General features: G+C 39.4%; 2 protein-coding genes across 2 annotated transcripts; both read left to right on the top strand.

Moving 5' to 3' along the window:
- Positions 1 to 12,963: 12,963 nt before the first annotated feature.
- Positions 12,964 to 14,853, top strand: MYF6 (myogenic factor 6). The gene is made up of 3 exons (XM_019633935.1): positions 12,964 to 13,607; positions 13,899 to 13,989; positions 14,218 to 14,853. Exons 1-3 carry the CDS (start codon positions 13,089 to 13,091, stop codon positions 14,334 to 14,336), a joined length of 729 nt encoding a protein of 242 aa, XP_019489480.1. The 5' UTR covers positions 12,964 to 13,088; the 3' UTR covers positions 14,337 to 14,853.
- Positions 14,854 to 22,250: 7,397 nt separating this feature from the next.
- Positions 22,251 to 24,363, top strand: MYF5 (myogenic factor 5). Its single transcript, XM_019633937.1, has 3 exons — positions 22,251 to 22,794; positions 23,642 to 23,717; positions 24,119 to 24,363. Exons 1-3 carry the CDS (start codon positions 22,294 to 22,296, stop codon positions 24,307 to 24,309), a joined length of 768 nt encoding a protein of 255 aa, XP_019489482.1. The 5' UTR covers positions 22,251 to 22,293; the 3' UTR covers positions 24,310 to 24,363.
- The last annotated feature ends 2,679 nt before the right edge of the window (positions 24,364 to 27,042 follow it).

Raw genomic sequence — 27,042 nt, 5'->3', positions numbered from 1 at the left:
CTCCTGGGACCAGCTGGGCGAAATAGTGACTGTCACTGACAGAGAGGCCAGAAACATCAAGAAAGGCCAGGGATTCAGAGCTGGGTGAGCAGGAATAAGTAATTTACCAATACTTTTTAAATGGGCAGCCAACAAACGATCATACTGTCTTCTTAAAAGCATATCATGAGTGCCTGCACTCAAAATTGGTGTACTTTAATTTGGTTGTAACAGCCAGACTTAGCAATTAATTTCTTAGACTTAGTGTCTGTCTAAGGCTTAGGAATTTCAGCTACTAAAAAAACAAACAAACGAAAGTCTTACTATAAAAAGTTTTTTTGAGTAAAGAGTCTCTGTTCCCATAATTTCCAGGAACTCCTACGGAAACAAAAATTGGAGAATTATTTTCAAAGGGAGTAAATGAGCATTGTATTTTGACCTGATCTAGATACACATCTTTTGGACAAAGCACACCAATAAATGTACACAAGTCCAAATCAGAAATAAATATTTAATAAGAAAAAATGCCACTTTATCTCAGAGAAGAGGAATGAGGGGTTTGACCATAATCACTTTCATTAATTCACCGAGCGAAGATTACATAGTACCTGTTTTCCACCCGATTGTCTTCCCAGCACTGATGCTTGTATGGTTCCTGCCCTGTGGAGTGGGTGATATGAACAAATAAACACTATAGGGCAACGTGAAAAGTGCTTAGATGTGACTCATCATAGCATCAGATACAATAACCAATATGAGATATGTAAAAAGAGACAGTCATGAAAAATGGGTATAGTTCGATGACCCATACTCCACAAATAGTCTCCTCATGAGTATTTCCTTACAGTCATCAGCTTTGAAATAGGAGCATATACAAGGCAACATCAAGAGCTTCCAAGCTTCCTGTGACCCTGTGCTTTTTCACTAAATTTTATTCCAAGAAGGCATACCTTTAAAAAGATATGCTTTACCTAAAGGCTTTTTGTGTCGACCCAGTAATGCTAAGCATTTTAAAGAATTCCAAATTGTGCTTTTCTTTTCAGAACATTGTGATTTTTTTAGACTTGATTTAAAGGGTTCAAGTTTCAATTCAGAATGATTTCACAACCCTGCTTTTCTGCTTCCAGCCTTTCCTTTCCCTCCCTCCTCTCTCTTCTCCTCCCTGTCTCTCGCTCCCCCTTCCCCTCTACTCTCTCTCCATGATTTGCCTTTACTCTAGATAGACTATGAAGAGCCCCAGAGCCCCAGAAGAGACTTCTGCCCACTTCTGAAGGTAGAGCTAAATTACTGTACCCTCAGGAAAGCTCACGCTAATCTTACAAGATCATGCTTCATTTGTTTCTTGTGGCTGAGTTTATTGCTCAGATATGTATTTATAAAACTTTTCCACTGCCAAAAATAGTATTATAGTATTATCATATGTCCAAAAGCTGATTTTAATCATCACTTTAATCTTCAAAAGATAACTTACTCCATGGAGAAGACTGGGATTTTCTTCAAAGTCAGAAAAAAAAATAAGCTTTTTGGTGAATTGAAATGGATAAGATTAAAGAAAAAAAAAATCTGTTATGGGAGTTTTAGAAAGCTATATAAAATACCAGACCCTCTAAGAAGTAAAAATAAAGTTGGAAACATAAGAAGTCTAGCTGTATCTTGAAGTCACTTAGTTCTTTAAAAAAGTAGCATATGTTCTTAGTGCTATTACATCATAACAATACAAAATCTAAGAGTAAACAACATTAATTGATCTGAATAAAAAAGGTAAAAGAATATGAAAACGATCAAATATCACTTCTTAACACTTATTTTTAAGCATAGCAACAACACACACAAAAGTTGCTACCTTTTGGCAAACTTCAAATACAAAAATTTCCAGAAACAGCAAAACAGATTAGTAAAGTACAACCCTTAATGCTTGCATTCTTTCTTTGTGAGGTGATGTTTCTCACTAACCCAAAACAAAAACTGCCACACATGAAAAGAGCTTGTTGTGCCATGGAAAAGTCTTACCACTGCACTGTCCAACTTCATTTCGTTACAAAGCAACTATTATAGTCATCTATAGCCACTCCTTTTATTATTCACTTTTATACCCTTTAATCCTCAAAATGCTGAGGTTTCCCAATCAGGAATAAAAATTAGCAAGGTTGACCATATTTCACAAAGGGATATAACTATTGTTCTCTGTTTTCCGGGATCTGTTAGTACTTCAGTCTTGGCTGTGAAATGACCTCACTCACAGAACATGCGCACACATGCCTCCCAATTGGAGAGGGGAAGAAGAAAGAAAAAGATTTTTTTGTAAGTAGTTTATAACTAGAGGTCTACTGGATCCATTCCTATCAGGTGTGTGGAAGGATGCAGGTTTGGAAAGGAGGCACTGGCCTGGGTTTACTGCCTTCAAGACCATTAAGTCTTGGTAGAGAGAACTAATTGATTTTGCTCTTTTCGCTCTTAAAGAGGTCAAGCTGACGTTTCCCTCTGAGAATGGGTAATACAACAAGTGGTAAATTGCACTAATGACTCTGTGACATACTTAAGGGCACTGATGTTAAATAATGTTCTGGACACAGAAAGAATATTCAACAAAGAGCCATATTAGAAGAGTTTGTATAATGTTAAATTGCTACAACAGCTGAGAGAATAGTTCTACTGAAAGGAAATTAATGAACAAGTGTCAAAATGGACAGTTGGTGTCAATTCCTAGAGGATTTGGAAGTGAGAAGTGGAGGTGAGGAAACCATGTTAATAGAGCCCTTGTTTGTATGAAAAGACCATCGTATTTTACCAGATATCCATCATAAGAGTCATGCTTGTCACAGTCCGCATTAGTCTGTGTTTAGCAGAAAAGAATGCCTTATTATGGGCTATGTAAGCACCTTATTTTCTTGATCTCCAACAGCATATGATCATCTGTTTTCCTGGACACAAATTTAGAAAGAAATTCTACCCTCGGCCGATGTGGTAATTCTTGGACCAAAGGCATTCACCATTTTGAGAAAGAAAAGACTCTTTCAAGCCCAAACTATTTTATTTCTCAGTGAGTTTAAAAATATTTGGAGCTGAAATCTTTTAAGTTCTAGCATTTTTCAGTAGTAACCCCATTGCAAACTAAATCTTCTCTATTCTGTCAACTAATAAATGAATAGTAATAAAAGTAAACAAACATTTTCCCCATGATTATAAAATTTGACTAGAAGCACAATTAATAGTGATTGAAAATTTGAAGTGTATTCCTTCTCTATCTTAGGAAGACATTATATTAAAGGGAACTCTTTTAAAGGCTTTCTTTATGAATGGCTTATATGAAATAATATGTTAAACTTCAGTGTAATTTACATTAATAAACCAAATATGTCAAAACTATTATATTGAAATAAAATTTGTTTCAGCACATGGAAATTATGGGGGACTTAAAACAAAATAGCTCTTCCAAAATATTCTGAAATGACTTTTTTTACATACATACTCCTTTTAGATGTCGATAAGAAACAGTATTTGTTTTGCTTTATTTTTCTATTTGTTTTCATTGACCACATTTGCATTTAGACATCTCAATAATTTCAAAAGAGCTACCCTCAAAATATGTGATACCCAATTTGAAAAGGTTCTCCTACTCCCATTCCACAATAGGTAGCATTACATATATCTTCATAGAAGACAATGTGAAGATGCTTTAAAAAAAATCTTCATAGAAGACTAATAGAAGCATGCCATTTTACAAGTTTAAAAATGTCTTATGATTCTCCATTCCCTATAAGCTTCACCCTAATATTCACAATATTTACACTTTTAGGTCTCTCTTACCAGTCATTCTCATCACAGTTTGGTTATATCCTGTCCTTCATGTTCATTTCCTATTCAAATTCTGCCCATAGGTCCTTTAAAAAAATCCCACCTTTCCATGAGATCCTCCATTCATTCAAATAACCCTTCATTCATGTCATAGTCCCTACATTATTCATTTTCGAATATTACTATGTACTAATTTGGACTGTTATGTAACTGCTTCAGAAGTTACATCTTATATCTCTAATTAGATTGTAAAATCTGTGAAGGTAAGTAACATATAGGCCTTTCTAGATTTAACATACAGTTTTGCACAAAATGAAGGGGTATTAAGGAAGAGAATGAGAATAAAAAGGGAATTTTAAAAACATTTGGCATGGGGGAAGAACTAAGGGGGTTTATGGGAACTCTCTGAACTTTTTGCTCAATTTTTCTATAAATCTAAAAGTGCTCTTTTAAAAAGTCTACTAATTTAAAATATTTGAGAGGATGTCTTTTTAAAAGGGAACATTATTTTGAAATTTTTAAAAATGTAATAAATACAAAATGCAGAAATGGTGAAATAAATTTGGATCTGTTGTTAAATAGTGAACCATTCAATGTGTGCAACACAAATGAAATCTAAAAATTCGAGAAGATTGTAGTTGGTGATAGTTTCTCTCCAGCAGATACATAAAACATGTGAAATATAGATTTGGGTTTGTGGACTATAAATAGATAAAATAGCAACTTTCAAAAATAAGCAGAGAACAAGGGATGGGCAAAGGCAAATAAAAAGTAGAGAAATTAAACTTTGAGAAAGACAGTTTCATGTTAAAGAATTCAAAGAAATTAGGTAAGAAACTAAAAACATCAAGAAACAGCAGTTCTAACTGACAAGCATATAAAGAATATACATTTTCTGTTATTTAAGAATGTTTACTTCTATCATAGAGAATAGAGGAGAATAGATGAAACTAAATATAAAAGCAAATGGCTTGGAAAACATGTTAGACATAGATAAAATAGGTATAGCCTATGCTAAAGAATGGATGGAGGGCCAAAAAAGTATCAAATCATCAAATACATCTGAGACACTCAATATCAAGGAAGTCTTACATAGACCACTCATTAGTGAAATCCATTTTGGACCACATTAATAAAGCCATACTTCCCAACGAATTATAGGTGAGCTACAGCTTTTGAGCAAAGGCATGTCATTAGAGACCAAACATAAGATCATCCACACACTCATATCCCCAATTACAATGTATGGATGTGAAAGTTGGACAGTGAAGAAGGCTGACAGAAAAAAAAAATCATTTGAAATATGGTGCTGGAGGAGAACTCTACAATACCCTGGAACACAAGAAAGACAAACAAGTGGGTTCTAGAACAAGTTAAGCCTGAATCATGGCTGGAGGCAAAAACAACAAAACTGAAGCTGTCCTACTTCATGCACATCACGAGATGACAAGGTTCTTAGAAAAGATAATAATGCTGGGAAAAATAGAAGACAGCATGATAAGAGGAAGACCAATTAGGAGATGGACTGACTCCATAAAAGAAGCCATAGGCATAAGTCTACAGGAGCTGAGCAGTGCTGTTGAGGACAGTGTGGACATCACACTCATGGAGTCACCAAGAGTTAGTGCTGCCTCAATGGCACATAACACATAGCTTTTGACTAGGTGTTTAGAGCATTTGTGTATTAGTTCCATAACCCTCCCATCTGCTGAAATCTCTCCATTATAGTGATTGTAACTACTGTTAAGTAGGGCAGAATGAAGGGGAAGAGAGAAAGACAGGACATATGAGCATTGTGGAACTCAAGACTTGGGCAGTATGGTCTCTCTATCCCAGTTGTACCCTATCCTAAGTATACTAAACTACTCCATCTTTTTTTCACTTGCTTCTTATTGTATATTTTTAAATAATGAAATAGACCATGGGTTTCAAGCATGTTGATTACAGCATCAGCTTTGTGAGTACTGGGACAGGTTGCCTGTACCTGGCAGTGTACGTGGAAAATACCATTACATCATTATTTCCCAATGAAACAGAATGCAGGTCCAAATCTCAGTGAACAGCTATCCATACTGCCACTTTGGGCAACTCTACTAGAAAAAAACAAAAACAAAAAACACCTATCAACAGTGCCTCTTTTGGCCAGAGAAATGTTAAGTTACCCTCCAGGTGGGCAAATAAACACTCAAAGGTCCTCTAAATTAATTTGCTCTAGATTTTTTTTTTTCCCACTGAAGACGATTCTTCTATTGGTCACTGTAAGGAGGTTCAGAATAAGAACTTTTTAATTATATATGAGAAAGTCACTCACACATGACCTTGGGCAAGTAGGTTAATTTCTCTTTGCTTTGTTTCTCTCTCTTAAAAATGAAGATAATTATATAATATACTTGGTAAAACATTGGGAAGATATAATGAGATCATTCATTAAAAACACTTTAATTCGGGGCCTGCTATTTTTTTTTCAGAGTGAAATATGACTAAATAGTGGCTACAGCTTTACAAAATAAGACATTTATATTTTTTCTATACTCAAAAAGCACCAATTCTTAAATTTATATTGTCAAACATCTTAAATCTCATGATAGTTTATACTTAAATACAAGAAAATGTAAAACCTATTTAAATGGTTTAATAGAAAGATTATACTTATATTGTGAAATTACATAGAAAGGCTTTACCAAGTCCAACATCTAGCTCAGACCAGAGAAGATTAATATGATTAATTTTTATGTGACATGTTGAACATGTAACGCATATACTTAAGAAGCTCCAGATTATATGTGATTTAAACATATTATAACATTTGGTATTTTTATATCCCTTAATATCCTCAAAATTAACATGTATTATCTGAAGGAAAAATGTCTGAACTTCTGAAAAAGTGTGAAATGTGTGTATGTCTGATTAAACAACTTTTGTTTTTCCAAACCAGTGAAAAAACTTTATGGAATAAATGTGTTTGTACAGTGGTGACTATTTGTCACAGTCAGCTCTGACATAGGCATTAAAGCACCAACTATTTTAGACAATATGTCATAACCAGCCAGTTGGAGGGCAGTAACAAAATACTTGGCTAACCATTCTATGCTAAGAGACATCTGTTTAGCTTAGCTAGTAACACCAGACGCTACTGTAATTTGGGTCATCTGAATATCACAATTCGGTTTTTTAAAAAATATAAAAACATTAAAAAAATCACTTTATGTATCTTAGACATTTTAAACATTAGGCATATGTAGCATGGAAAAATGTTTATGTGATATTTGAGGGACAAAGACAATATATACATAATACTGTATTATATTTGTTTTTAAGATCATGTAATATAAAATTTACATTGAGCAATATTACATTATATAAAATTTTTGTCCTTATAGAAAACAAAAAATAAGCAGAGTACTTTTTATTGAGACAATATGTACATGGATAATTCTTTTCTGCAATCAAAAGTAAAATAATAAAATAATAATTTGTATAAAGTAGTTACTATGTGCTAGACAGTATCTATTAAGTCTTTCATTGACATTGTTTTAATCTTTAAAAAAACCTTATAAGGTAATATTATTACCACTTTATGGACTAATTAACTGAGACTTAGATAAGTTATATAACTTTCCTAAAATCAACTATTAGCAAGTGGTAGAGCTGGCCCTCGAACTTGGGTCTAACATCAAACCCTGCATTTGTTATCACTGTAATTTTTTTAAAGAAAAAAGTCCACTTTATAAATCCCGCACTCTGTTCATTATTCTTATTTGTGAATAAATATTTGTAAACTTCTATCATGTTTTCCTAGGAAGTATGGTGACCAACTCATTCTGATTTGCCTGGGATTTTCCCAGTTTTAGGGCATAATTTGGGGCTCTGGGTACCCACCTTAAGCAAAACTATGTCAGCTGGTAGCCCACGAGGAAGCAATACTTAACGTGGAAAGAGTCTACTAGTCCACTAATTTTACTCTCAAAATTCGTAAATCTGAAAGTAAAATACAGAAGAGTGAGGAATTATGAAAGGGACTTCATTTTCTAAGCACTAATAAATGGATGTTTCTCGGGTAGGGGAGCATTCATTATCTCTCCCTGGAAATTATGTCTAGAAAATAAGAAATGAGCGGCAGTCCCCTTAAGTAGCATTTTGCGGCTAGTACGCAAACTGAATTCACTTTTTTTTCTGGAAGTCGTGGTCTGCTCCCAGATGGAAGGGAATCGTGGGTGAGAGCAAACAGCAAAAAATATATTTCTTGAAAGATCTGAAGAGCAGCCTCCCTGGTTCCTTCTTTGCTCATCATGGACTCATTTCTTTGGAGCTGTTTTAAAAGTGCTGTCCCACAGAGAGCCACGAAACCAACGCGCTTCCCTACCGCAGGTCGAGCCCCATTTCTCTGCATAACTTACTGCCACCATCTGGAGATTAAAAAGGCCTGGCCTTTAAAATCTTTCCTTTACCTCTGCTTGGTTAGCGCCCTTCCCCCATGTCCTCTGAAGTGACTCGAATGTTCTGTCAGCCTAAACGCAAGACTATTTTTACCACAGTGTTTGGGATTCTCTGGGCACAAACTGTCTGCAGATTAGGTAAATTACAGGTGCATGGGTTCATGTTACTCATTTAGCTGCCACAAGTTTAAAGCATTAATCTGACTCTTCTGAATTTTCTCTTTCAGTCAGCGGGCCCTTCCTTTCACCTTTTATTCTTCAGGGCGACTCACTGGCTTTGCTAGTTGATCCTTATTCTATCTGCAGGCTGGACTCAATGCTGCTCCTTCTCTTTTTCTCCTCCCCCAACGCCCCTCCTTTCTTCTATTCCTTTTTCTCTCTTCTCCCATTTTTCCCTGCTGAGAATGTATCATCATTTTCTGTCTAGCCCTCAGTTCTACTTGCTCAGCTATCACTGAACCGGCTTTCTTTGAACCCAACTATGGACCAATATAGTCCATATCCCTTACATATAAGCCACAAAAACCTCTTTGCTAGTTTCTGACAAACTCTCTTCTGTGTCTCTTTCTTCCTTGAGCTTCCTCCTATTGTCATCACTGTCCCAACCCATTAAAAAAAAAGCTTCAACTTTGCTCTCTAGAAATACTCAACTTCTCAGGAACTTTTGTCCCCACACCATCCTTTCTCAAGCTTCCCATTCATGACAAACTCTTCATTGTTACACACTCATATAGAACCACATTCCTTTCCTGCAAAGTTCCTAGCTCAGTTATTTGTTTGTGTGATTTTTTTAAAATTAGTGTCTGTCCCCCAGTAAACTGGAAATTTGTTGAGGGCATAAATAAATGAAACACTACTATTGGAGGTCACTAGTTTCAATATTTTCACTTCCATTATACCACTAACACAAATAAATCCCTAAATTTATCTTAAACATCTATCTCACCAATTCTAGGTTTTTCCATTAATTCACTATGGCTATTTCAATGAGAGGCTTTTTGAATTGAGTAGAGGAAGGACGAAAATTAACATCTGTTGAGTTAGTCCATGTCATGGACTTAATATGTGTTATTTCACTTTATGCTAACGACAAGCCTGTGATGTATGTATTATATACACCATTTGATCTCTTTAAAACTGAGGCTTGGAACATATATTTAAGAATGGTTAGAACATAGATTCTGTTTTACCCCAAAGCTCTGTTTTTCCACCACATACACCATTCACCCGAAGGCTCAGAGCTAAAATCCACCACTAACTAAACTAGCCATAATCCTTTCCCTTCCGCTCCTTTCCACAGAGAGAACTGGACATATTCGAGCTCTTGTAGAGATGATGGGAAGAAAATGCATTTACAAATAACGAAGCATGAAGTAAGAATCATGGGATGGCAAACTATTTGAAAACTCTCAATTCTATCACTTAGTTTCAGATTTTGTTGTGAATAAACTCTTAGGCCCCTGAAGTGATTAACTGATACATAATATTATTTTTCTCTTATTATTATTATTTACTTTTCCGTAAGTTTTTATAATGTATTTGAACTACTTAAAGCCTGGAGGATTTCAGTTTACATAAACCTGTTTTGACCACTTGTCAAGGTCTGTGTCACCCCAGTTCTACTGAGAAAAAAATCGAATTGCAATTACAGGCATCTCATATTTTGCAAACAGTTTGCGTTCCAGAAGTTCTCTAGTTTGTTGTTTGGAATCATTGCATATTTTCCCATTACCTAATCCAATAAAAGACGGTTATTTCCCAAGTTGGCATTCCCTTTCTCTCTCCTCCCACCCCATCCCGCCCCCAAAACAACAACAAAAGAGAGAAAAAAATCTGTTTAAACCAAGGTGAACAACAACATAATTTTGTTGGTCTGAGAATGTTGGGAAAGGGGCTTTGTAATTCAATAAGTAATAGCAACTCAATAGCGAAGTTTGAATTTACATTAAAAAATGCCACATTTGTCTGGGAGGTTGCTCTTAATCAGCACCCCAAAGCTTTTTCTACTTTTTTCTAGAATCTTCTCTTTCTACATTTTGAACTTACTGTTTCTCCAACGGGGACATGAGAAAGAAGGAAAAATAAAAGGGAAAGAGTGCACTTTCATATTCTTTAGCAGTTCATGATGTGCAGACTCTCTCGAATCTATCCAATATCTCTTAAAATCAGTGGTAAGTCTACGAATGGTACTACCTTAAATGTTACTTCTATTATCCAAGCAACAAAATTCCTTAGTAGCAATATTTTTTCTATTTAATTTTTTTCTCTATACCTAATTTTACTAATAAAAGTACTTTTATAAAGTATATAACATTTTTGAACTGATCACATTTTTAAAAATATCTTCATCATGATCTTTCACAGTTTGATGTTTTTCATTATCATATCAATTTTGTGGATTAAAAAACTGAGAATTTGAGATATTAGGGTTTACTAAGTCCTCACAGGCTCAAAATGATTATAATCTAAACCATCTATACCCCAATCCCAGGGCTATTTCTCTTTCTCTTTGTTTTTTTTAATCTCTTAGCCAATTTCACTCACCCTTCCAGGTTCAAACTCCATGAGAAAGGGATCATTTTTCACTGCTTTATCCTTGGCACCCAGGACACTATCTGGCACTTACTAGGTACCCAAAAAATGTTGAATAAATGAATTTCAGTTATTGTTATCTTGGTAATCTTTGCAATAATGCTATACAACTTCACTGGTTTAAAAAATGCCTTTTTGAATTGTCTTCATATTATAAGAGGCAGCATACATAGAATGTGGTTAAGATCACAGGGTAATTTCCCATCATGGATGTTAGACTCTACCCTGAGATGTTGGAGCTTTCAGTCTGCAGTCTTAACTGCTGACCTTACCACAACTAGAGGACTGACAGAAATAAGGGAAAATATCACAAAAAGAGTATTGGCTACTTATTGTTCTTCCCTGTGCTTCCTATTTTTTCAAAAACCTAAAATTGATTCTCAAACTTGATAAGGAATTATTCAGCTGCACAGTATCAAGAACATAAAAACAGCCCAACATGTCAAAACTTAACACCCCAAGTCTGTGGTTCAACAGAAAGAGACTATGAAGAATTATTTTCTGGAATAAGTGACTTGACTCAAAACAGTACTTAGTTCTTACATTGTCTGACCATAGATTCCTTGCATTGTCTTCATTGTAGTCATTAAAAAAAAGGAGTCATATTGAACAAAGCCTATAATTATCACTGCTTGGGGTAGAAGAAGAACACCTTTGGTTTCCATCTAGTGTTTAAGTCCCTGACTATAAAAGGTCAAAACCAAAGTTGATTGTCATCCCAAAAGCCACTTATAGGGGAAGGAATCCTTCCAGGGCTCAAGGGGGGAAAAGAAAAGAAAGAGAAATGGAAGAAGGGAGAGGAAGGGAAGAAAAGTAAAAGAGGAAAGGAAGGGAAGGAAGGGGAGAGAAAGGAAGGGAAGGGACGGGAAGGAGAAAGGCAATAAATGAATGCAATAACAAACAAGAAAAAAGAGAGAGAAAACTCTCTGTAATAGCTTCATAAGAAATGGTCTTAGCCCTGACATAGCCTTATGCACTAATGTTCATCAAGCAGTTACTATAAGGTTATATGTTTCACATGCATAATATCATTTGATCGAATCCTCACCAAAGCTTTATAAAACAACCACTGTTATCTTGAAGAAATAGAGACCTAGCACTTACCCATGCACACATAAATAGAAATGAACTAAGCTAGGACTTGAAGGGAGTTTTTTGATTCTAGCACTGCACCCTGATATTGTCCTCTCTCCCCAACAACCATAGTTGTGTGTATTGTACCATGGACAAGCTGCAATTAAAAACTCTATTTCCTTGCTTTGCCTCAGTTGCTACCTTTCCCATCTAAACCCTATGAAACAACTGATTTGGAGTCGATGGATGGTGAATATACGAAAGAAGAAGCTGTGAGCACACTGGGGAACAGGAGCCATTAGAGAGGCACCTTGGAGTAGGCCACAGTGAATCCTGAAGTATCAATTAGCTTTAGTGTGAGTCTTATTTATACTGTCTTAAAGCACAGGTATTACACATGTTGCATCCACATCTCCTGTCCCACTCCTTACCTCATAGGTACTACTGCTCCACCATGGAGGGGCATAGAATTCAGATTTTGGTTGCCACCCCTTCCCCCCAAAAAAAGATAGCCAAGGAAGGAACTGAGCACCTTTCAGCCACCCCCTCCAGCTCCCAAATCATCTCACAGCCTTATTAAAAGAGAGTAAAGAGATTTACCTGCTGCTACTGAGGCTGAAGCCTGAAAGTCATGTATAACCTTTGAAGGACTGTAATGGTTTTAATCACAGGAATAGCATCTTTTTGACAGGAGAGAAAAGAACTGAACCACTCTGGAAATATTAACCAGGCTATTTCGGAGCAATGGCTATTGCCTTTGAAATCTTTCATCATGGGTCTATACTTAGAATTCAGATGAGCCTGGGGGAGGGGAATGGGGCCGTGTTAATCCCCAGTTGTTTTTGAAGTTGTCCTGTAAGCAGGTTAGCATGTAAACTGTCCCAAATGGAAGCAGCCAATGCTTTGTTTAAATGATGGTATTCTCTGTGTATTTTGTTTTAACCTGTTCTGCGTATAGATTGTCACATCATTCTGGGGGTGACACTTCTCAGTTTTCGTTCAAACTAGATGTTCTAGAGAGCACTGGCTGTAATCACATTGGGAGACTGATGCTCTATGACAGCTAAAAGTTGGATTGAGTTTCAGGAGCTACTATATATAAAGCTGGGGCGACTTATGTCACCGCACTAATTAAATGCCATCTGGGTGGTTCTTCTGGGTTTTTGAGCCCATCACCCAGTTCAGACCCAGTCAGAGGCCAAGGAGGAGAACATGATGATGGACCTTTTCGAAACTGGCTCCTATTTCTTCTACTTGGACGGAGAAAATGTTACCCTGCAGCCATTAGAAGTGGCAGAGGGCTCTCCTTTGTATCCAGGGAGTGATGGTACCCTATCACCCTGCCAGGACCAACTGCCCCCGGAAGCTGGGAGCGACAGCAGCGGAGAGGAACATGTCCTGGCGCCCCCTGGTCTACAGCCTCCCCACTGTCCCGGCCAGTGTCTGATCTGGGCTTGCAAAACCTGTAAGAGAAAATCTGCCCCCACCGACAGACGGAAAGCCGCCACCCTGCGCGAGAGGAGGCGGCTAAAGAAAATCAACGAGGCCTTCGAGGCACTGAAGCGGCGGACTGTGGCCAACCCCAACCAGAGGCTGCCCAAGGTGGAGATTCTGCGGAGCGCCATCAGCTACATTGAGCGGCTACAGGACCTGCTGCACCGGCTGGATCAGCAGGAGAAAATGCAGGAGCTAGGGGTGGACCCCTTCAGCTACAGACCCAAGCAAGAGAATGTAAGCCCAGATGCTGCCCGGACAAGGGAACGCAAAGGCTAATTAGATGCTTTCCTTGGGGCCTCAACCTCCAGCTGGTCGGTCTCCTTTCCCGTCCCCCTTCCTCGGCTGCCCCTCCCGCTTCCTCTCTAATGAACCCCCAGTGACCCGTGAACACGGGGTACCTGCAATAGGCAGGAAATGAGCACCGAGGAAGCAAGGGAAGCACCCCTACAAAGACCCCCCCCTCCACCCCCACCCCCGGAACCGATGTTTCTTTCCTAATCGACCGCTGCCTTGGTTTTCCTCCAGCTTGAGGGTGCGGATTTCCTGCGCACCTGCAGCTCCCAGTGGCCAAGCGTTTCGGATCATTCCAGGGGGCTCGTGATAACCGCCAAGGAAGGTAAAGTAAAAGAAAGGGTACTGGGCTGTGCTAGGGATCACCCCGGGAGGGGGCCGGGGTGCTGGTTCGAGACCGAAAAGGCTGGGAGCCAGATCAGGGACGCGCCCTGGGAGAAGTGTGCTTCTTGCGCGCGGGGACATCGTGCTCGCGCGCTGCCTAAGAGGCCTGGAGCCGGGCGCGGAGTTGCCTCTTCTTACTTCCTTGCTGTTTGTGTGTTTTCTGCTTTAGGAGGGGCAAGCATCGAGTCGTCGGCCTCGAGTAGCCTTCGGTGCCTTTCTTCCATCGTGGACAGCATTTCCTCGGAGGAATGCAAACTCCCTTGCGTGGAGGAGGTGGTAGAGAAGTAACACCGAGCCGGTGTTTGTGATGTTTTCCACGCAGCAGGAAGATCCCACCCTCCCTGCCTCCTACGCCTAATCCTTTAGATTAGGTCATATTACATTAATTAGGAACCCAGACCCAGGAGTTTATGAAAAGGAAGGAGACATATTCACAAAGAAACTTCAACGAAAGTGTTGTGCACCGCTCAGACGAAAAAATCTGTCGGCTTTGGGCTTTTAGTTTTGGAACAGCGAGTGGCTTAAGTCTAGAAGGCTTACTTTGTTTTTGTTTGGTTGGTTTTGTAATATATTTACTGTTATTACGGTGATTCTTTTGTGCCATGTTCAAAAGAAGTTCATTCCTGTCTGAAACAAAGTGGGAACGTTGCATTTAAATATTAGTGGTATTGAATGTATTTTTGTAAATAATCTTAGTACTTTCATTTTATATGTAAACCTAAGAAATCTATTTTAAGTGTAGAGTGACATATTGTATATAAAATGTGAGAGGATCTTGGTATTGTAATATTAAAAAAAAAAGTTTGTGAACAAAGTTGCCCCTATTTTGATTCAGCTGAAAAAAAAATGTTTGAGGCATGTTTACATAAAGAGAGCCAAATTTTAATTTAGACACCACATAAGCCTATTTATTTGGGTATTTTTTTAAAGGGAGAAACATGTTTGTTTTTCCCAATGTCTATCTCACGTAGACCTTATACTTGTGGTTATAAGTGAAGAATATCCGGGAGGAAACTGTCCTTTCCCCTTTTATCAGCATACTTTCTCTTTTAACTATCGTATACCTGGGTAAGATTTGCTTAAAGTTAACAAATGAATTTTCAATCCAGTAAAGTCTCACTGTTGCAAGAAATTCCCTCACCAAAACTCTTTGCTTCTTTTCCTAAAAAATCTACAGCTAATTGAGCCCAAACTGCTTTCCCTCTTTGACTTCCCAGGCTGGGCCCTCCCTGAAGAAACAGTAATATAGAGTCCTCAGGGGCTGCACTGGCTTCCCAGCCAGGTCTCTGGCCCCCTCCCCCGTTTTCTTGAACTAGACTGGTGGCTAGAAGATTGGAATATCAAGGCCTCGTGTGGCTGGGTCAGTTTTCCAAATAGATAAAAGAAGGGGATACGCTGTCTCTTGAGGTGGGGTGGGTTTCTTTGAAGGAAGGGTTGCTTCAAGAGAGGGAAGGGTTAAATGGTTGAGGGCAAAGGACAACAACAACACACATGAAACCTCTTAGCTGGGCCAAATAGCAAAGCCCCAGAGAGGCTTGAAACCCCGGGAGCTCCTCACGGTGAGGATTTTACAACGTGCGCCAGGTTTGTTTATCCTGTAACCTCAGGAAGAAACGACCACCAAGAATCGCAGTGGGAAGTGAAGCAGAGGGGAGAGGCAAGCCGTGTTTGGAATTGCTAGTTTTGTGTCATACATTCTGTAAGTGGCACCCTCTATTTGACTACCCTCCACCTACCTTCCCCTGCTTTCCCCAGAGCTAGTCCTCAGTTCACAAACGTGAAAATCAAATCGAATTCCGTATTTCCCAGCCCAACCTTGCTTACTAACACTCCAGCCTAGACCTCGTGTTGCACCCACGTAAGTTCCATAAACGGCTACAGACAGCGCCCTCTGCAGGAGCGGAGCAATAGCTTGCTGTTCCATTTCAAGATGTCTGTTCCTGGGGGGTAATAGTTTGTACTTTGTTTTCTGAGCACCTGGATAATCCTAATTTCACCTAGTATATTTTTTAAATGCAGTAGAACTCACCGAGGAGACTGACATTGACATACAATTCCTCTCAAAGGTTTGAGGAAAGCAGGTGGGAGTGATAGTGGATGCAAATGGCTGAGCTTTGGTGGGCGCTGATTCCCCAGACTCAATCCAGGTTGCCACTGGGAAGCCTTAGGCTGTAACTGTTTCTCTCTCCCTCCATTTCCTCATTTATAAAATAGTGGGGACGACAATAATGGTGCTAACCCCCCCCCTCCCCCGGAAGGGCGGGGGGGGGATTGTCAAGATTCACTGAGATAACCCATGTAAAGTGTTCAGCCAAACGGCACAAAATAAAGTCAGTTCTCTTTATTTTTTTTATTATAAATCTAAATTGACCATCAAGAGGCTTTCTTCCACCCAAACCCATAGTTCCTTCAGATTCAGTTTTCCAGCCTTTATAGGCTCTGGCTGGGAAAGGATTAATAACAAGGAGAACAGCAGCAACGTTAATAAGCCATTTGTAGCATTTTACATATTCACTCATCTAGTCCTACAACAACTGAAAGAGGTACTACTGTTATTTCTACTTTAGAGAAAAAGGAACAGAGAGGCTCTTGCATTTGTAAGTATAGAGCCAGGACTTGGAGTCAGTCAATTTCATGCACCCCAAAACAGAAACCTTGGGAAATAAGAAGTAACATTCATTCTCTGTAGAAAAGTTTGCCTCTATTTGACAGTTGTTTTTCAAAAGCTCTTTCTCAAGGGTGATTAGCTGGTGATTTAATTAAAAAGTAAGTGAGAAAGCATTTCAAATTATCCAATCAGAACATGTGTGAATATATCTGGGTGGTGTGTATAACCATTAATCATGCTTATTATTAGTTATCTATTGGGTTGTCAGAAAAGTCATGACGTATTTTTTCTGTTTTTTGTTGTAAAAATGTGTCATGACTTCCGACAACCCAATATGATGTTTTTCCTGAAAATCAAGAGATTTTCCCTAAAATATACATACCTATATTTCTTTTAAAAAAATCAGATTTATGCCACAGCTGAAATCAAATATCCTAATTGATGAAGTGAAGTCATTTACTTTATCATTGTACATATATTTAAAATAAGATTTGTGTTATAACCTGCTCAGCAGTAGAATGTTTTTATCTATTCATGGACTTTACTTGCTGATAGATTTGATTCAGTCTTTGCAAACCAAATCCTCTCTATCTCTCGTAGCTGGGTAATTTGAGAAATTGTTTGGAATAAGTTTGCCTATAGAAGTCTCTTCGTTAAATAGAGCAAATATTTCCCAAAGACTTCATGTGACCTCCACTGGGGTAGCTGACATGTTAGGCTTTCCAATGAAATCCTTGGTGTGTTTGCAATTAAAATGTTATTATTGGATGTTAATGATGATAATCTTTACAAAGGCCAAAGCAAAAAAAAAAAAATCAGGGCCATGGAAGCAGAAAATCAAGATGAAATAACTTGGTAAAAATAAGCAATTTGGGATTTAAACTGAGCCTCTTCCCAGAGGCAGGCATAAAGATATTCCATATAAAATAATGAGTGTGGGGGGGAAATATATATATATATATATATATATATATATATATATATATATATATTAGACACAGTTTGTGAAACGTGAAGTGAAATGTCAGTTTTCTCAAACTAACTTGAATCATCCCACTTGGATCATTGAATTCCAAGCCTGAACATAGTAGAAATCCACTTATGTCTAATACAATGTTTTCTTCCTTTTTTTGGACTCTTTTACATGTTTGGGGAATGGGGAGTGGGAGTGTGGTACTGAAATTCAATGTTCCCAACTACTCTTGAGGCGGCCAGAGAGGTCTTGGGTTGCTTAAAGTGATCTCTATGCTTATTAAGACATTTTTTTACTTAAAGTTAGAATGTATCCATTTGTGCTTTCCTCTTAGTAATATTTTATCCCACTTATTCATCTCAAAATCCTCCTACCAGAACACCAGAGCTGGAAAAGTATTTTTAAAATATTTTAGTTTAACTTTGAATATCTCGTTGCCTAACTTAGTGCAATAGTAAGTTAGCAATAACATGGTATTTCCTCAAAGAGCCAAGCCATCAAGACATTTCTCCAACAGACCCTCCAGTCACTCCCTTAAATTCCAAAGAAGTGTTACAAAAGATGACCCTTGGTCTTAGAGGTTTCATTCTGAAAAGCAATTTTGCAAGCCTAGTTCAGAGTCAGCCTATGAGATGGAATGGCTATGCCATGTGCTGGAACAAAGATAATGCTGCAAGAACTGGCTACTTTCTCTATTCTCAAGGCTGCTAAAAGTCCTTCCTTAGGCCTTTGATCTCTCCTGGGAGTCTTCGAATTTAAGCAGAAGCCAATGTCTTCCTCAGCTGTCTTCTCCACAAATTCTTCCAGCAGCTTTGGCAGGTACTAATGTGTTTACTTAGGTGTGCCTGGTTCCCAGAGCTAATAACAGTTTGATATTGTTTAGCACATTGAAGTCATATATAAGCAAAAATCTCTAGAACAACTCCCTTTGTCCAAGAGGTGTTAAGGGTCTCAGGCAGAGGCAGAAATGAATTGAAATGGACTTTTCTGTGTATTTTTGCTTTTCTCACTAAGAGAAGCATGGAGAATTTTCAATAATACAGAATTCCTAGGGTGGGCAAAATTTACTAGGAAAGGAAGCTCTGAGTATTATTTTGCTGGTGTGGTCTGTCCATCAACACCAGGATTGTTGCCATAGTGCTTAAACTTAAATAGGTTCCCTTTAAAAAAAAAAGTTGATGGTTACTTAAAGGTCTATGTGCAATTAAAACCTGCTTATAAGTCTAAATTGAAAAAAATCAATATGTATTTATTTTTCTCAGAATGTGAAATGAAAAAAAAAAAGGTTATCTACTTCACCAGAACCTTGGGGGGCATCTGTTTCTAACACCATCTGTGGCTTTGTTTTCTTCCCCTCATTTACCTGTTTGGAGGCTTTACTAGCAGTCAAGTTGGATACATAATTTCTAACAACTTGTTTACATGTTAAAATACACGTGGTTTTCTCTGCATGTGAGAAGTCCTCTTCTCTGGGGAAATAGTAGAAAACATTGTATTTTAAGTCTTTTCTATGAGGAACAAAAGCCAAAATCTAGTCTGATTTTCAGTAAGAGAACAACCGAATAAGCTACAGATCTTTTTAAAGTGATTTTTAACCTTTTTCATACATTCCTGTTCAATTTCCCCCTCAGAAAAAAGACAAAAACAAAAAACTGTTTTTCTCTGTATCGCTCCCGCAGTTTCCCCTTTTTCTCTCACACGGTCTCCCCTAGGAAACCTCTCCTGAATTGGGGGACCCCAGGCATCTTTGAGGAGCTGGCTTCCCTCCTCTGTACACTGCTTCCCACTTTTTAATCTTTCTCCTCTCGTCCCTAACAGCAGTTTAAAAGCTTTGTCTCGTTTTTTGATTTTGGTGCTCTGAGATCCTATTTTCAGCACTTGAGTCCCAAGGGTCGTCAACCCCGGACCCTGTTTCCCCACTAGCAAGTCCCATTAAGCTGCCGGGCGCTTGTGTTTTCTTGGCTTCTTTAGTTCCAATCGCCCGCGGCACTCTGGTAAATTTGTTTTGAGATCACCTTACCAAAGACAGCCCTAACCTCTGAGAACTACAGTTACTGACAGAGCCTCCTGAGTGACAGGGACTTCCCAGGACCCGGAGCGGAGGGAAAGACGTCCTGGACCTAGCCTTTTCCAATTTCTGCTCTGCACCGCTAAGCAGTCTCACTAAGGCGGAATTGGGAGAAGAAGAAAACACACAAAATTCACCTCTAGGACCGCAAGCTAGACAAGGGAATGCCTAGTTTCCAATCCGGTGTGGCCTGGACAAATTACTACCTACACCTTGAGCTTCGGTTACCTTTTTTTTTTTTGTTAAATGATTTTTTAATAGTTCCCATAAAGTCGTTGTAAGGAGTAAATGTGTGTATACATAGGAATGGTTGAGAACAGAGCTTGGCAAATAGAAAAGTCTTAATAATTGTTTGCTACGAATACACCACACTGAGGAATTGGTACAAAGCATATTAGGTGTGTGGTGGAAAGAAATCAGCTGAAAGGGCTGCAAATGTGTAACTTCCATCTTCCATCTAAACTTGAAGGGGCAACTTTATTTGTGCCCAGATCATAAATCTGCACGTAATTCTATTTCGCTGTGGCCAGTGTGCTAAGATCTGCACTCCACAGCCAAAGAAAATGGTAGTAGTACTGCTGGCCAGAACCTGTGGGACTTGGTTGAGAATTCCTGGATGAGAAGATCTCCCCACTGTTGTGTTTCAGAGGCAGCAATGTGCATGCATTCAGTGTTTCCACCTGTGGATGCAGCTTTCCATTCCGCCTGGGTCCTTTAAGAACTTGACTCTTTTATCTGGTGTAGCCCTGGGTGTTATATTCATTTCAAAGGCATTCACCTGTTAATAGTCCTAAATAAGGTGCAGATGGATTTCCCACTGGCCAGATAATTAAGCAGCCCTTCGGTGTGAAAGGGAACCTGATTTTCAAAGCCTAGTGGTAGTGGTGTCTTTGCCTTAGGGATGAGGTAACATGGGAGAGGGGACTGCAACTCTGTAGCAAAACTTGGTGACTCACACTCTCCTACCCCTGGTTTTCCGGGCCTTCACTTGGGGGAGAGGAACTCACCCTGAAAAAGTTAACTTATCTGGCCCCTGCAAACGTAAAATCAAACAGCCAGGGTTGTTTTAGGAAAACAATTTTATGGAAAAGTAATAGAAAGGAAAGCGCCCCTCTCCCACAAATAACTTTGGAGCCACACACTTCCTGTGCTGGATGACGGAAGATTGAGGTGAGAACGTTTTCTCCTGTTTTAATGGGTCCAAACCCCCAGACTACTTAAGTCTATTTGTGTAAACCTTAATTGTTTTTCCTAGAGACAAACTGCCCCCCTCCCCCAGTAAGTTAAGGCCAGAGGAGGATTGGCAAAAGCTGATTAATAGATTCATTCTTACTTAAATGACAGCCCTCCCCTCTCGCCTTCTACCCACAAAAATTTCAAAGACCCTGCTACGATTGCTTTCCTGGAAGGCTTTTGTCGCGGGAGTGTGTGAAGTTACTCAGGGTTTGAGGAGTTGGAAATTTTACATGAGCTGAGAAGGATTGCTATGCCGGCAGCTGGGATGCATCTGTAACGGTGCTAGTTTGCCCGAAAGCAGAAAATCAGCGACCCCAAAGCCCAGCTTGGCTGTTTAGTCTGTTGAAGTGATAGGGCGGAGCAGATAGCGAGAAAGGAGACGCGCCCCTGGAAAGGGTGTTCGCCGTCTAAAACTGGGTTTCTTCGAATACAAATCATAGAGACGCCGCGGTGCAGATCTTCAGCTGGCTCAGGGTCTAGCGAAGGCCTGGTACAAAGGAGGAGGCGCTCAATAATGTGTGCAGAGAGTGAAAAGGACGGAAGGACTTTCCCTGTCACCTGGACCTTGATGGAGCCCACCTCCTTTTAGAGGAGCAGACAGGTAGAGAGAACTCAGAGCAGCGAGCTCCCCACCTACTCCCAGTAATACAGAGCTTATAAAATGACAATCTGATCTGAACAAAATAGTTTTTAAAAAAAATCTAGATTTCACTCCATGATTGAAAGTCTCACTTCAAGTTTTTAGCAACCGTTATTCCAGTCCACTGAAAAAAAGAATCCTGAGATAACTAAAGTTTGTGAAAAAGAGAAACACCTAAAAATAAAGTGATTTACCGCATGTCTATACATGGGAAGGCAGGAAGACTTTGGGTGTCAGCTGAAAGTAGGGAGTTCCATTTAGTATTTTTAAATGTGTGAGCAATCCAAAAAGTTAGACTTCCTTCCTTTTGTCTGTGACACTCTAAGTGAATCTAGAGAATGCAAGTGAGCAGGTTGGGGAGACATCCCCCGCCCCTGCAGAAATACAGTAAAACCATTAGCGTCAAAAAGAGCAGTAAACAGTAAATTGTCCCTAGAGGAAAGACGGAGGTTTACCCAGGCAGCCCCAGCGCGGGTTGCGGTGGGGTATGCTAATAGTGCCCGGCCACTGGGGCCGGCCTCCCTCCCCCAAGAATATATAAAGAGCCCTAACCCCAGCACTGCAGACCCAGGCCGCCAGGCGTCTGCCCTTGTTAATTACCGCAGAAACCGACCAGGGAGCTTCGCCCGAGGTTTGCTGTCCAGCAGCCGCTCCGGGCTCAGGTTTCTCCTTCATCTCTCTCACTGCTGTCCAGGTGCCCCGCCGGCCTCGCCATAGAGGATGGACATGATGGATGGCTGCCAGTTCTCGCCTTCTGAGTATTTCTATGACGGCTCCTGTATCCCATCCCCGGAGGGCGAATTCGGGGATGAGTTTGAGCCACGAGTGGCTGCCTTCGGGGCGCACAAAGCAAAGCTGCAAGGCTCAGACGAGGATGAGCACGTGCGAGCACCTACAGGCCACCACCAAGCCGGCCACTGCCTCATGTGGGCCTGCAAAGCATGCAAGAGAAAGTCCACGACCATGGACAGGCGGAAGGCGGCCACCATGCGTGAGCGCAGACGCCTGAAGAAGGTCAACCAGGCTTTCGAGACGCTCAAGAGGTGCACCACGACCAACCCCAACCAGAGGCTGCCCAAGGTGGAGATCCTCAGGAATGCCATCCGCTACATCGAGAGCCTGCAGGAGCTGCTGAGGGAGCAGGTGGAGAACTACTACAGCCTGCCGGGACAGAGCTGCTCAGAGCCCACCAGCCCCACCTCCAACTGCTCGGACGGCATGGTAAGAGAGAGCTCTGGTACCCTACTTCGTCACCCCAATCTTTGCCCAAAACCCATACATCTCATTTAAACCGGGGATGGCAACCAAATACTCAAAGGTTATTTAGTGGATAGTTGGGGGTGGGCAGACAGGTAGTTGCTGTAAGGGAAGAGGGGTGCCACATTTCAAAAGATGCCGAGAAACAACTGTTGAACAGTATTTTAGTTTGACCTCCTATCAGGTTCTAGGTGTACATTGTGGGAGAGACTTGTCACTGAGATAAGTGGCTGTGAATGATCAATCACTTGTTTTCTCTATTGCTCAGTGTATTTCCAAAGCATGTGATCAGTGGACCCTTCCATTCACTAACACCTAGAGGGAACTCTGAAGTTCCCACTGCCCCACAGTTTATAACTTAATGAAGAAAGGGAAAGAAATACCCTCATAGCTCCAGTCCCTGCTTTGCTGAGGCCTGGCTGGATGGAGATGGTGATGCATTCTTTACAGAGGGCGTTTGCTTCAACGCTGCCAGGTTTTAATGTGTTTTTGCCCTGGGAAAGTGTTCTCTCCCTGAATTAGCGTGGCTTCCTTCTACTCCAATCCATTTTGCATGGTTAACCCAGTGCACATTGCTGCTGAATTCCACCCCCCCGCTTCCCTTCGCTGCTGCTCTCCTCTTCTCCAAGCACAGAGATTGACCTCAGTGCCCTTGCAACTTGGTGAGGGCTGACTCTTCCTAAATCAAGGCAATGAAGTGATTGACAGGGGTCAGTTTACGGAGCTAGTGGGTAATGCATCGCCTCTCTCTAGGTCAGGGAATCTTTTGCCAAGACCTGAAAACAAACTTCTTTTGTGTCTTGTACTGTAGCCCGAATGTAACAGCCCTGTCTGGTCCAGAAAGAGCAGCAGTTTTGACAGCATCTACTGTCCTGATATACCAAATGGTAAGAACTGATGGCTTCAGAGGAGTTTAAAGACTGGTTCAACTTCACAGTTCAGCCTGTGAAAGCAGAGCCTGTCCTTCCTGGCAGTACTGGGGAAGGGAATAGAAGCGATGGTTTTTATGGGGAGGTCTTGGCAGAGCAAAATCCACACAAAATCCCACCTAATGAATACACATATATGCGCACTTTCTCTTGAAATATTACTAGAGGGCTTTTCTACATTCTTCATTGACCCCCATTAATTTTGCTAGATATTTGTGAAAGATTTCTACATCAGGCTTTCTGTGACCACCTGACCTCTGAGTGTCAAAGGTGCTGACCTACAGTTTAAGGGGCAACATAAGTAAGTCTGTATATTTGGTGATTTTTTTTTTGTAATGGTTTTCTCTTTGTATCCTTAGTATATGCCACAGATAAAAGCTCCTTATCCAGCCTGGATTGCTTATCCAGCATAGTGGATCGGATCACCAACGCAGAGCAACCCGGGTTGCCTCTCCAGGACTCGGCCTCTCTCTCCCCAGTTGCCAGCACCGATTCACAGCCTGCGACTCCAGGGGCCTCTAGTTCCAGGCTCATCTATCATGTGCTATGAACTAAAAATCTAGTCTCAATCAGTTCTGCCAGGAGGTCCTATTACACAGGAGGAAGGAGGCCCAAAGAGTCCAAAAGCAAGACAACCTGTATATAGATTTCCTCTCAGTTGTAAATGTGTACATATCACCTTGCCACTTTAGAAGAAAGTGTATTTAACTAAAAAACTCACCATTGCAATTAATACTTTATTTCTTTTCTCATCCAACCTTTTTCCTCCTGCCTCCCTTCTTTTCCTTCTTTGCTTTAGATACATAGTTCTAATAATATTATTTCTGATAGGGGGCAATTCATTGAAGGTAGCTGGTTACAATGCTTAACTTATATTTTGTATAAACATTGCTTATCAAAATATTATCTCTGGTGTTTAGATCTTTATTTTTTTCTTCAAGACATTAGAACAGCTGGAAATCAGTTACAGGAAACTTTAAATATATTTAACTTTTGTTTTTTCTCTTTAACCTTTTGATTATATTGAATTAAATAAAACTATAACAATACTGCCTAATGGTATATATATTGATCTTTTCTTATAAGAAATACATCGTTTTAATGTAAGCACAAAATAGTACTTTGTGGATAATTTCAAGATATAAGACATTTTGGAAATTCCACCATAAATAAAATTGTTTAAATGGAGAAATATTTTGGTTCATGATTTTTTGAAAGAATACCCCTAATGGAATTAGTCGTCATTGACATGAACTCTTATAAGACAGGGCTAAAAATACCAAAAAAAAAAAAAAAAGTTGGCTTTGAGGATAAATCTGAATATTTACCATCTTACGGACTCAGTGTAGGTCCTGTTGATGTCACAAGCGAAAATACCATATTTCCATTTTAATCATATTTTGAGGGAGCCTGCTAAATAAAGTTTTTTTCTTAGTACTGTACCATATAATGTCAAACTGTATGTGTGTGTGTCGGGGGAGGTAGAAGTTATTCAGACAACAACATGTTTAAACAAGAAGAATGTACATTACATCATTTACTACCTACAGTACATTAGAAATCATGAGTTGGGTCATGTTTACTTGCCTGAAAATATCTTAACACATTAATATATTAATATTGTCAATAAAATTTTTAAAGGTATTGAGCTGATTTTTTTTTTATTGTTAAAGTGCCAGAATAAGAAAACTTACACTATAGTAAAGTGAAGCAGGCCACAACGGCTCTTTTTCACAGGCTTTTTGCTTTTAGTAATCATTGTGTATACTAGTATGTGTGCGAAAGATGTGCACGTTTTACTGTCCATCACTTTAAATCTCCTTCAGGAAGATTTGAGATAAAAAAATAAAACAAGTGGTAAATTAGTTTGAGACAGTCATTGGGATAATTCTCACAAGTTTACCATGAGAGAGATAAAAAGGCAATGTCCTTGAAGCATCTAAAGTAACTGATCACAGAGAGCAATAAAAATAATTGTTTCATCTTCTAATTTGTACATTAGTTTAAAATTGCTAAGGGTTTGTAGTTACATATATTAATCAACCAAAGTGTCCGGACAGCTTGGCAATCATACTGTTCTCAGGAAGGTTTTCCGTTCTTTCTGATGTGGTTTTTCTTGTGCTTGTCCAGTCATCAAGACTTAGAAATTATTTCATAAAGGGAGGGAGAGGAAAGGTGCTGAGTTTAAAAACTAATGTAATCACTGTCACTCTGTTAACATTAGGCTCTGACGTGGGATGCTGACTTTTAGCACACAGTAAGTCCTTTATCTATGATTTGGGAGTGTGAGGATTTCAGGCATAGAGAATTCAAGAGGGCATGATAGAGATTTATATATATAGTTTCAACATAAGTTTGAGTTACATTTAAGGTACATTTTCTCCTTTTTATACTTTGTGGGGAAGTTGTAGACTTCTGTCATTCTTAGTAGAATTAGAATAAAAGGAACTATCCAAAGATTAGCTTGTATTTTTTAAGTTTGGTTTTAAAGCACATCACTATACTCTGTTGCATTTAATAAAATAGAATACTATGTAATTTTTTATTCAAGTGGATAGACATCAAGTTTCTTTCTTATCAAACCCCAGTTACTTCTACAATTTGCAGATATATTTGATATTCTCAGTGAATATTATCATTCCTCAAAGGATTTCATTAGTTATCCAGTGGTCTGGATTTAATACAAATGATGATCATTGTATCATTAAAGACAATACTCTCCATGCCAGGTTGCTCAATTAATCTAATTTCTAATGTACCAACACTGAAGGCTGGTGTCTATTCAGGGAACAGCTTAGCACAACACATCACATGCAGTCACATAGACTTTTTTGACAAGGGGCCTTCAGAAATTGGTTCTCTAGTAGTCCAGGCCCAGAAAAGTCTTCTCTTCTCCAAGAAAGTATGGAATGGGGGTGGAGGAAGGCGCAATACTGGGAAAATATTCACGTTAAGGACAGGATTTTGTCATCTATAAATCCCCTGGAGTGAACAATTAGGCTGCCGTTGAGTTTGTATCAGGCCACCTCACCCCAGCTGATTAAAAAATGCAACCAACAATCAAATTTCTAGGAGCAACTAGGAAAGTGTTCCCTTTACCATGTGCAAGCCTGATGAGGAGGAGGTTCTCAGGAAACAAGAGTCTTAAAAGAGACTCCTTTCTCCTCATGCCTAGGAAATGCAAGCTCACTGGGTTACATGGGAAACTGTATTAAGCAAGGTTATGGAAATTGGGAAGTACTATTTGGAAGCAAGTTCCTTTATTTATAATCAAGGTGTCTTG

Source organism: Hipposideros armiger, unplaced genomic scaffold, assembly GCF_001890085.2.
Source record: "Hipposideros armiger isolate ML-2016 unplaced genomic scaffold, ASM189008v1 scaffold_1444, whole genome shotgun sequence".
NCBI lineage: Eukaryota > Metazoa > Chordata > Mammalia > Chiroptera > Hipposideridae > Hipposideros > Hipposideros armiger.
This window is presented reverse-complemented; position numbering and strand designations above follow the sequence as displayed.